The sequence below is a fragment of the Narcine bancroftii genome, chromosome 6, assembly GCF_036971445.1.
Source record: "Narcine bancroftii isolate sNarBan1 chromosome 6, sNarBan1.hap1, whole genome shotgun sequence".
Lineage (NCBI taxonomy): Eukaryota > Metazoa > Chordata > Chondrichthyes > Torpediniformes > Narcinidae > Narcine > Narcine bancroftii.
In genome coordinates this window covers 157,813,479-157,825,708 of record NC_091474.1, presented here as the reverse complement: position 1 = coordinate 157,825,708, position 12,230 = coordinate 157,813,479, and the positions used below count along the sequence as shown (strand labels likewise).

Sequence of the window (12,230 nt, the reverse complement as noted above, 5' to 3'; positions counted from 1 at the left end):
TGTGTAACAAGCTTAAACATTTATATTTTAGGAAATGTAAAATTAAAATAAAGATTCTCATTAGAAAACAATGAAAACAATTGATATTTGGCTGTTCTTTATTTTCCCACCTGATTTAGATGGATACAGGTTTCAACTGCAGCTTTGGGTTGGTTACACTTCAAGAACGCTGATACAGCTTGCTCACACATACCTACAGTAACAAACATGTGAGCTATTTCCTGCAAAAAAAAACATTTAAAAAATATAAAGGAGCTAGTATATATTTTGATGGCTGAATAATTTTTTTCCAGCAGTTGAATGTTACATAGGAAAAGGAGAAAAAAAAATGTTTATGGTGAAAATCTCATTCCCATCTCTCGTGAAATGACTGAAAGATTTCAAGCTTTTTTCCTTCTAAAATAAGTGGAATAGTTTTGAAAATATTTTAATTGAGAACTATTTAAATAATTAAAATCTAACAAAATGGTGCCATTCTAAAACAATGCCTGTAATAAACACAGTGACACAGAAATGACACATCTTCTTTGTAGTGTGAATAATTTTAGTAATTTTTTATATCATGTATTTCAATAAACTAATTCAAATTTGGCTTCTCATCCAAAATTTAGAATCCAAAAGTCAAATTTCAGATGAAATAAATTAGTATGAAAACTTGTAAAAATGCCTATGTGCTGTGCATAATGTTTAAATAGCAAGACTTACAAAACTTTCACATTAAAAAAAGTAATGTAGTAGTGAAAATATTATTGTGTGAAAAATCCTTCTTTCTTATATTAATGTAACTTATGCCCTCTCTCCTGAAGTTCTTGGAGCAGTGTGGATAAACTAAGATTCTATGCTAATCCCCAAGGTGGTGCAATTTTCACAAACCAGTGAGAGTACTCAAATCAACAAGAATATCATTTGATTTTTTTTGTCCTAGAAAAATGTAGGTGTTGTCATAGTTCTACAAAGACAGCAAGAGACCTCTGGTGATAATAGATCAAGATAATATTTAGAACAAAGTCTTTTACTTGGAATCATTGGTTGATGCCAGTGTACGTTAAAGGTTCCTTTTATTATCACATAATACAGTACAAGTCCGATTATCTGAAATCAGATTCTCCAAAATCCTTGGTTTTTTTTTATAAACATTTCAGATAAATATGAATACCCAAAATCCTCATTTATCCAAAAATTTTTCAATGTCAAACTGACCAGGGACATCAGGCTCCCAGCAGCAGTGGACCTTGGGTTCCTGGCAGCAACGGGGATCTCAAGCTCCTGGACAAGAGTGGACCCTCGGGCTCCCGGCATGAGTGGGGCCTTGATGGGTGCTGGCATTCAGGAGTGGCCAGCATTTTTTTGGTGAGAATTAAACATTATTTTAATGCTTAAAAAACCTTACCTTGTTGTTTAAACACTGTTACAAGTGATTTGCTGCTGCTACTGGACTGTTTTTAAAAAATGACTGGTTCTCCAAAGAAAACATTTATCCAAAATGGACCCGGTCCCAACCATTTTGGATAATCTGAGTTGTACTGTAATACATTGAAACTGTAACATGTAAAAATGCAACAGTGTAGGGGACTTAAAAGCCTCAGTGGTCACATCTGCTCTTAGATGCCGTAAATTCACCCAAGGCTGTCCAGCAAAGACCACTAGTACACAAGGCATTTACCGGCAAGTCCAAAAGTTCTGCTAGCATCACCTTGCTGAGAGGCAGCTACAACACTAAATGCAATCTACTTATTGTGAGGTCCTTGAACGGGGACAGAATTTAATTTTGTTTTAATAAATGACCTGAGTTAGGAAACCAATTGTATGTGGCCTTGATGTGTTCCATTTACCTATGCATGTTTCACTAAAAACACAACTAAAAACTGAGCTTGGAGAGGCTCATTCAGATAATCAGATCCAATCTTCTCAACAAAATTTCTATTGGTATTTCTGGCTGAAGAGTCATTAGGTTGTATGTACAGTCTCATGAAAAAGTCTCATCCATTTAGGACCGAGATGAGGAGAAACAATTTTACTCAGTGGTTTGCAATGAATAGTTGTAATTCTCTGCACTATGAACAACGTAGGTCTGAAAGACAGCTATGAATCTTGGAAGGAAGTAATGTTTTACTTTTATCTTCATAATGTCACAGTTCAGATTAATATAATCAACGGCAGATAAGATGGTCATAAAGAGACAATGGCTGGCACTAGTGGTAGAAATGACAGCACTCAAAACTACCTTTAATGACCTTGAATTATTAAAACTTTTGCAGCATGAATCTGGGTCAGTTGATTAAACTTTTGCTTCATTCCATGATACTCCGTTTCCAACAGAGCTTGAATCAAGAGGTTCTTACTCGTTATCTTGTGCAGATGTAAGATTTCTTCCTTTCTAATTTTCTACCAACATATTGTGCTCTCACCTTTGGTTGGCCACTGCTGAATATTGCACAATGCTTTTTCCAATTACCTCAGCCCTTCCTTTGAAGAAATGCATCTAACTTAAAAAATGTTTGGTTGACTGAAATTGATCACCAAATATTAATAATGAAGCAAACAAACCAAATCATGTTTTGACTAATTTTGAGTAATTAGTAAACAACGTACAAACCTTTTCAATATTTCCTCTGCATCAATGCGCAAGATTTAAATTTCATCTTTTTCAAATAACGAAGAATTAATTAAATTGATTAATGGTTTGCACTTATAATTTGATTAACGAATTAAGATAGCAGAACATTTCCTTCATAATAATATCTGAAAAGCATACAATTTACTTCACAGACTTTTTTCAAAAATCTTACTTCTACATTGAGATGAATCTGCACATTTCATTCCAACAAGAATATGTTGCTCTCACTTACAGTAAGCAGTTTATTATTTTCTGGAAGAGCATTGGCCAGTTTATCCAAACCATCATAATCCTCAAGCATGTAATAACATTCTGCCAGTCGTTCCTGATTCCGACCTTGAACATAATATTGAACAGCATTCATCCTGTGAATAGAGCAGGATATTAAATTGCATCATTTCTGAATGAACTTCATCATTATTTTATATTTCAAATCAGCAGTTGGCTTAGACCATCAATGGGACCAAAGAGAACAAAATATATTTTCTCATATCTCTTTGGCTTGGCTTCGCGGACGAAGATTTATGGAGGGGTAATGTCCACGTCAGCTGCTGGCTCGTTTGTGGCTGACAAGTCCGATGCGGGACAGGCAGACACGGTTGCAGCGGTTTTAGGGGAAAATTGGTTGGTTGGGGTTGGGTTTTTCCTCCTTTGTCTTTTGTCAGTGAGGTGGGCTCTGCGGTCTTCTTCAAAGTAGGTTGCTGCCCGCCGAACTGTGAGGCGCCAAGATGCACGGTTTGAGGCGATATCAGCCCACTGGCGGTGGTCAATGTGGCAGGCACCAAGAGATTTCTTTAGGCAGTCCTTGTACCTCTTCTTTGGTGCACCTCTGTCACAGAGGCCAGTGGAGAGCTCGCCATATAACATGATCTTGGGAAGGCGATGGACCTCCATTCTGGAGACGTGACCTGCCCAGCACAGTTGGATCTTCAGCAGCGTGGATTCGATGCTGTCGGCCTCTGCCATCTCGAGTACTTCGATGTTAGGGATGAAGTCGCTCCAATGAATGTTGAGGATGGAGCGGAGACAACGCTGGTGGAAGCGTTCTAGGAGCCATAGGTGATGGCGGTAAAGGACCCATGATTCGGAGCCGAACAGGAGTGTGGGTATGACAACGGCTCTGTATACGCTAATCTTTGTGAGGTTTTTCAGTTGGTTGTTTTTCCAGACTCTTTTGTGTAGTCTTCCAAAGGCGCTATTTGCCTTGGCGAGTCTGTTATCTATCTCGTTGTCGATCCTTGCATCCGATGAAATGGTGCAGCCGAGATAAGTAAACTGGTTGACCATTTTGAGTTTTGTGTGCCCGATGGAGTTGTGGGGGGGCTGGTAGTCATGGTGGGGAGCTGGCTGATGGAGGACCTCAGTTTTCTTCAGGCTGACTTCCAGGCCAAACATATAAAGATTGCATTATTCCATAACATTTATTTGGATACGATTTTAGAAATATCAAGATTAAAATGTGGTATATTTGTTCACACTTCAGCAACTTAAGAATGCCAGTTAACATTCCTGAATTCCCTAACGGCCTATTGGGAAAGAAAACTGCAGTAGGTCGAGAAAAATAGTGAGTGGACAAACTTCTACTGGAAAATGAAATAGAGGGAAATAAGTAACAGATTTACAACATGGGATGGTAAAAGTTGTGGGAAGGGTAGCTTGCAAGGAACAATGGTGACAATATATTGTCCCAGATATTTCTTAAAGTTATAACAGACACCTGTCAGAACTTCTCTCAGAAGATCTGAAAGAGGGCATTTCTGGAACATCAGGGATTCTAAATGTATTTCTACTAAAATCAATTTGTATAAATATCTGGTTACCACTTCTGGCGATCTGCAAAATAATCTCCAATTGCATTATACGCCTGTTCAAGCAGAGCATCGTCAGCATCACCAGATCCGGTCTTTAGTAATTGCAGAACTCGAAACCAATCTCCCAACTTGATTCTTAGATCAATGGCCAGATCTCTAAACAGAGAATTAGCAATGGTTACACTGGGGATTAAGTCTATTCTGCATCGATATTACTTCCCACTGCCAAAGTTAATCAAATAATTAAGAAAATATTAAATTGGGGACAGGGTCGCTCTTGCTCCAACAACCAATCTCAACTAATTTTCTCCTACATCGTCATAATCCTCTATTCCCCTCGTCCAAAAAAATCTATCACCTTCTATCCATGTTTAGATACATCCTCTCAGCTTCTTCAAATCTTCCAAAATAAGCTGCAACTTCTGCCTGTTTCATGGATTCACTCTGGAGGTTTCCTAGACGTTTTACAAATTCAATTCCCTGGTAATCTTTACAACGAACAAATGCCTGTTCCGCCGTTTTAAAGTCAAGTTTCTGAAGGGCAGCTTCTGCTAGCAAGCGCCTGAAATACAAGGTAAAGCAGCTCCTTAGCAACCAAGAAATTAGTCACACCTGTATTTTACAACATTAGTAATAATCATAGCAGATAAATGTTCATCATTGTTTGTACTTCAAAACAAAGAATGCATCACTATCAGTGCATTTTAAAACAAAGAAGCAGCTTTGTTATAATCACATAGAAGGCATATTATGCATTCCTACAATCAGTGGCAAATATGCAACTGAAATAATATTACAAGTAATTATACAGTGTGCCTCCAATACCAGTTAATGTGGAACAGAAAATAAAAAGAGGGAACTGAATGAATGCAATTGAATAATTTTATCCTTAAGTTTGCTGAAAACAAGGCTAGCAGACAAGATTTTTTTGTAGCTGTTCACACTCTCTTACTTTTCACATTTTTTAATTCAGAACCAAACAAAAAGAAATTTGTATTCTTTTAAATGATTCCAGTATAGTATTTTTAATAACTAATTCATCAGCACATCTGCAGTGCACTCAAAGCAATGGGCCACCAAAGCAAACATATTAGATACAGTCAATAAATATTAGCCTTGTCAGCATTGCCCACATTACATAAATAAATATAGAAGTATAAGAAAAACCAAATTAAATATGGCTTCTTGAAGGATTAATGCCACTAACATGACATCATAACATTCCTTACAGATAAACCAAGCACGTTCTACAATATTTTGTACAGGACAAGATGTACTTTACTTAGTTTTTTTTTGACCTAAACTTGCACTTCCAGACATTTACAACTGCCCTGTCTAGTTTCAGGTTCTAGATCTCATATCAAATTGGTGTTATGTAATCTTGCAGTGCTGTTATAAGTTCCAGAATTTATTGCAGGAACAATAATGGCAAATGTCTGGAGAAGTGGGCAAATCATGGTCTCAGCACAGACTTGCTATCCTTGCCCATTTTGGTGGTAAAGGTTGAGAATTTGAAAGGAATATTCTTACAGTGCAAGGGAGTGCATGCTTTATTCACACATGGAACACCACAGGTGAACAATGTACATGTGTCGCCACTCAAATGAGCTGCTTCATCCCGAGCTTTAAGTGTTGTGGGAGCCATGCTCATCTACGAAAAGGGAGTGTATTTCATCACAAACCTGTCTTGTGCCTCATCGAAGAGCTTTGGGGAAATTATGAGGATGTTGTTCTCCACAAGATACCAGCCTCTGACCAGCTCTTGTAGCCACAATTATTTTTGGACCTATTCCAGACTACTCTCCATGATTCTTACTTGATCAAAAAGCAATCAGAGGATTGAGCTGACCCACCAACCTGAAGAGATCCCACCTGCCAAAGGATTTTCAATTGTTTTTAAAATGGCCAACATAAATACAAATAATTTGTTAATGCAATGTTAACTTTCTACTCAAGTTCTCTCTTGCCATTAAGGTTAGTGTGAAGAAAGCAGATGCAGTGAATTGTCATCAGCACAAACTGGCTATGGATCAAACAAGGGAAGATATTGTTTCTATCAACCTCAATGCTATTTTGATAGAACTTCTATTTTATAAGTTTATCATTTTAGAAAATTATGATTATTTTTTTCCTACAATTCAAAGTTTTCAAGGGACAGGGGTCGATAGGAAAACAAAACACAGAATACATTTTAAGAGTAGCCCTCGTACTCTGCACAAGGAGAAGGCAATCACTAAAAGCATCCACCATTAGTGTTCTGTTATTGCCCCCAAAACATCCTGCCATCATGCACTCTCTCCCCTTCACACCACTGGATGACTGCAAACTAAATTTGCGCACAAGAGTGGCAAAAATCCGATTAGCTGTAAATTTTGGAAATAGAAAATACAAGTAGTGAAGCTTTTAAGGTCCAGATAGACCTCACCAAAGTCTAGGATGTGGATTCTCCTCAATGAAGGTGCAGGCATCTTCAATGCCTACGGTCTCAATCAGACTCCGGCTATCACGGAGTGAACGGATTTCAAAATTTATCATATAGTCTTTGTTTGGTTGGCTTGGCTCCTGGGAGAATAATAAAAGAAATCCATGTTGAATGAACTGAATATAAAGATAAATGACTAACAGCAATTATTTTAGCATTTGACATAAAAAAAATTATTGACTAAAACAACCAGGAATGCAGAAAAAGCAAATAATGTATTAATGCTGTGTGAGAGAGATGAAAACATCATTAATCTGCATAAATCATTTCTCATCTTCATCAGTCTTCAGTGGTCAGGTTGAAATTAAGGAATACAAAAGTGAAAGTTAAGATGTGATCTATTTCTATCCTGACTCAAAACCAAGCAAAAATTTTGTAGGGTATGTTTATAAAAATCTCCAAAAAATTATATTGAGTGCAGTGTAATCCAATAAATTTTATTTTCCGAACCTGCACTGCAAAATGCATGCATATTCAGGGAATGGTGAATTAGTAAATCGGTTTTATAAATCGGCCAAGAAACAATTGTTTGTGAATTCAACATCGTACGCATTAAGTGCATATTCACTTCTACACCTGCTCAGGACTATAGTATATCCAAAATGGTTAGAGAACCTCATGCTCAAATCTAGTTAAAACCACTTCCTAAAGAAATCCAAACCTAAGATACACATCTTTTCCATATTACATATAGATCCAATATGACCACAGTTTGCATCACATGTATCAACAGTTAGTTTTAGATTTAGCCCACCAGAATTTAGTCGCGCTGCCGTCTCTCCCCCCCCCCCCCACCCCCCCACCCATCTCAACCCATCCTAGTCACGCTGCTCTCTCTCTCTCTCCGCTGTATCAGCACCAGGAAAAAAATGCCTGTTTTTGGATCTTTCTGGATTTTAGATGTCCGGATGAAAGATTGTGCACCTGCAGTACAAAACATATTATACGAAATTGCTCTCTGCCGTAAGGCAGACAAAGTCATCATTAATGTTGCCTTACAGTAAGTGAGAATTAGAAACATAAGAGAGTCCCTTCAGAGTCACTGAGTATCTGTGGATTCTCCTCCAGTGCACCCACAGCCTCTGCGGCTATACAGACCCCTGTTTGATCCATTGGCAACCCAAGCTCCAGATCCAAATCTCCGACACGATCAGGAAGACTTCAATGCCTGAGGCCCTTTGGAAGCCCTTCTTGCCCTCAGCACCTTCTCGAATCTTGGTTCCGACACCTAGTTTCCATGAGCCAGTCTCCAGCATCCTGCAGCCCATGCAGGTTCCCCAACCAAAAGTCACACGCAGCCTATGTGGATCCCTTAAATGCTGAGCTCCACACTGGACCTTTGCCATGTTCACCACCCTGTAGCTTCACCTACTCTGCTTCCCCTTCTCAATAGGAGGGCTGGGGTGTTCTCCTGGTTCCTGGTAGCCTGTGCTGGTTCACTGCTCCCCCAGAGTCAGCAACTTCTTATGGCCTCTGTTGAGCCATCTTGGGCATAGAATCCACAGTTGCAGGATTTGAAATAAGAACAACATCAGCTCCTTTAAGAGGCCACTTAAAGCCTGTACAGAGCTGTTGGCATTAGGACTCGACGGTTGAACTCTTCAATTTTTAAAAACTCTTCTTCTGTTTTTCATTTTTCCCACCAAAGTGGATTTGTGGTTGCTCACCTTATATTTATTGTCTCATTTTAAAATTGCATACTACCATAGCCTAGGCCAGGTCATGAATTGGAAGCCACATTTCTATATCTATTCCTGTGGAACAACATTGCATACACTTTTCAGACTCACAAAAGCAATGACTACCCTATCTTTGTATCAATGTTGCCACTGTTATTTTAATCCCTTAAGCTTTTAATTACTGTCCATTTGCTTTTTGACCATATGGGTTTTAAGTTAATCATATTAATCCCTAATACTGTCTCAAGAACCAGATTAAATTAAGTTATACCCAGACAAATCATGGAGCAGCTGTTAACTTATCATAATAGCTCCAAACTTGCTGGAAATAAATACGTACACTCAACTGTTAATTTTTATGTATACAGAGCTTTGGTATTTCTGTTTCTCTCATTAAAATTTAAAAATAGCATAAATATCAAAAGTAGAATCTAATTAACAGCCCCAAATCAAGAAATAGACAAGCCATACTTTGACAATAACTACTTTCTGAGTTCGGAGAATTATACACAAAATTCAGACATATTTGACTCATTGCCAGATAACACTGTCTGGAAATTAATGAGCTATGCTTAGTTCAACATCTATTCACGTTATTATGGAACATGGAGTCATTCCAGACCAGAAACAGTAACCCTAACAAACTAACAAATAGCGGAGAAAACAGCATTTAGAAACGCAAGTACATATTCCACTTATTAAAAATAAATATTTATTATCATGTTCATTGAGTAGTTGAGAACGTCAGATGAAGAAGATCTTGCACAATTATACCCCAAACTCTAGGAACCAGGTAAAGCCTTTAACACAGGACTTCTAAAGCTGGCAAAATCAGAATTTCATCGTCATGTGTAGGTTATACAGAGGAGAAAGGATAATAAGGTTTAATCCACAGCCTCACCTTGTTTACATTTGGATTCTAATTCTCAGCCATTGTGCACACTATAATCAGAATTTGACATGCTCATTTCTGATGCAATGGCTAATTCTATTCTTCATGGCTTCAAAATGCAGGGAATAACAGTGAATAGAATTCCTACAGGGAGAGCAGAGACCTAAGTAGTCTACCTCTACCCAAACAACAAGGATTGCTCCATTTGTAATGTGAGAACAGATTAAACTTTGTAGTTTTAGAAAGGCATCAAAATGGTGCCTTAACCTTGTTCCTTATTTAAGTTTTATTATCTTACTACACTGCTTTCTCACTTTGCACATTCCTGGTTGTTTGCTGGCATGGCTTTAAATTGATGAATAAGAAAACGGGTTTAAACCAAATAATGGAAATAAATAGAAAGAAAAAGAGACATGTATTTCCTTTCCAAACTGTTTACAGCAAATAAAGTGTCAATGCATCTCCCATGTACTTGAATGATGTTGATTGAGAAGAAAGCATTACCAAGGATATTAAGGGGAAAACTTCACCTTTCTTCAATCTAGTGCCTTGGTACCTTTTATACCCACCAAGGAAGCCTCATTTCAATGTCTCATCCAAACAACAATGTCTCATCCAAACACACTGTCAGTCCTCCAAGAAAGTCAAGTTTTTCACTTTTTCATTCCGGTCTTTCAACTCAGAGGTAAGAGTGCCACCAAGTCAACCACAGTTGATCATTAATTTGATTCACTGATAGAGTATAACTGAACCCCACCCCCCCCCCCCCAACAGCTGATGGAACAGCACTTTCTGCTCTTCACAGTCCAAAGAGCATTGCGGAGATGTTGTACAGACAGAGAGCCCATCAACCTTTGGACACCCTGGCAAGAATTTACTAGAACACAAGAAACAGAGCTTTGGTGTGGCAATGTCTTCAATATCACATTGGGGAAAGATCAGAAATTGAATGGTGCACTCTTTGATGTTGTTCCTCATCATTCTTAAAATGTACCTGGCCACATTTTACATGGATATAATGAAAACTTTATGGGTGCTGTCAGGAATTCTACTTGCATATTCAAAACAACTGTTCATATTATTGTTATAATCTGGTTCCTTGGTCCAAATGTAAACAAGGTGAGGCTGTGGATTAAACCTTATTATTCTTTCTCCTCTGTATAACCTACATATGACGATGAAATTCTGATTTTGCCAGCTTTAGAAGTCCTGTGTTAAAGGCTTTACCTGGTTTCTAGAGTTTGGGGCATATTTTTGCAGTGAACAACAACCTAAACACGTGAAGACAGTCAGATAAAATTCAGTACCCTTTCAGTGCATCCAGTACCATCATGGGTAAAACTGGCATAATCAGCAGTCCAGGAGAACAAGCCAATCATTTGTCATGCAATTGCAAGCTACCGACTAGGAGGTCCTTCATGCTTATTTAGAAGCCCATAAAAGTTGAGAGCTACTATGCATGTCTGACTGCAAATATCTTCCAGCAGCCTGCAATATCTTTAACCAAATGACAAGACATCCAGAGAATCTGGAAAAACTATTGCTTCAACATCACCATTACATGCTTACATACCATGCAACAAATAGTTTCTTGTGAGATTACTTTTTTGTTGCAACACCTCCCCTCTCCACTCCCCATTTTCCTGGAGCAGCCACAAATCTATGACCAGCAAACAGTTTGTGTCTTGTTGATGGATAAACATCACCCTTCTTGCTGACTTAGATCAAACTTTCAAAACAGGCAGATCATTCTTATTGCTTGGTAAGATACTTCCTGAGTGCTAAATATTGAGTACACAGTATCATCCTTCCCTGAAAATGACTAACATACCCTTCCCAATACCTATAAACACAAAGGTCTTGATTAAAAAATCCCCAATCATCACATTCTGAGAAAGTAAATAATGGAAGGGTTGACAATTTTTTAAAAATGTATTAAGTTTTGTGCCTAGTTTTAAAAAGCACATGTCCTTAATCTTGGCCTAAATCAGGCTCCCAGTGTTATAGGGAATCCAATTTAACCTTAGCAATGTTTTCCAGAGTTTATGAAAGACAACAAAAAATATGGTAAAAGTTGGAGTGCTTCCCACAGCTCCTTGATCTGCTTTCATTCTTCCTTTCACAGACTGTAGCTTCTCCTTGTTAACTAATTGAGAGTTACAATGTCCCACCTCCTTTCACTACATTACAATCGCTCTCTCTCTCCCTCTTAACTGTGAGCCTCTAACCAAACAACACCAGTCTCCAATTTCTGGGGTTTTAGGTACATCACCACACTCCTTGTACATTTGATATGGAAGTTGGGGATTAAACATTTATATTACAAAAAAAAGCCACAGAATAGCAATAACTGGCCACAAAATGCAATGGATATTAGGTAAATGAGCAAAGTGAGTTGAAACAGCATAATACATATACTTGACTAACATTATTTTGTTTCATAGTTTATCATTGGTTTATGTGATCAACATAATAAATATTGCACCAAAATTACCTTCAGAATTTCATCCAAAAGTACAGACTTAATTTCCAAATTTTCAAAATTGCATATATACCCTGACGTTTGAATAGGTTCCTATCAAGAGAAATGAAAAATGTCAGTATTAAAACATTAAAAAGCATCAGAAGCTCAAAACTCATTTAATCTACAATTTATTACACATTGCAACTAATTACTAGCCACAGGATTAGAAACATTGCAGATACAATTAGTGTTCATGATACACGGACAGGAAGGGTTTAGAAGGAT

General features: G+C 37.8%; 1 protein-coding gene across 6 annotated transcripts in view; it reads right to left on the bottom strand.

The window, feature by feature from the left end:
- Positions 1–12,230, bottom strand: part of wdr35 (WD repeat domain 35) — a 93,849-nt gene that overhangs the window by 11,936 nt on the left and 69,683 nt on the right. For 5 of the 6 annotated variants that reach the window (XM_069886463.1, XM_069886461.1, XM_069886462.1 and 2 more), the window contains 6 exons: positions 11,976–12,056; positions 6,854–6,990; positions 4,787–4,990; positions 4,438–4,584; positions 2,850–2,982; positions 111–221 (listed from right to left, as the gene is read on the bottom strand). In XM_069886463.1, coding sequence (XP_069742564.1) covers positions 111–221; positions 2,850–2,982; positions 4,438–4,584; positions 4,787–4,990; positions 6,854–6,990; positions 11,976–12,056 — 813 coding nt within the window. The remainder of the gene's footprint in view (positions 1–110; positions 222–2,849; positions 2,983–4,437; positions 4,585–4,786; positions 4,991–6,853; positions 6,991–11,975; positions 12,057–12,230) is intronic. The other variant, XM_069886467.1, reaches the window with a different exon arrangement.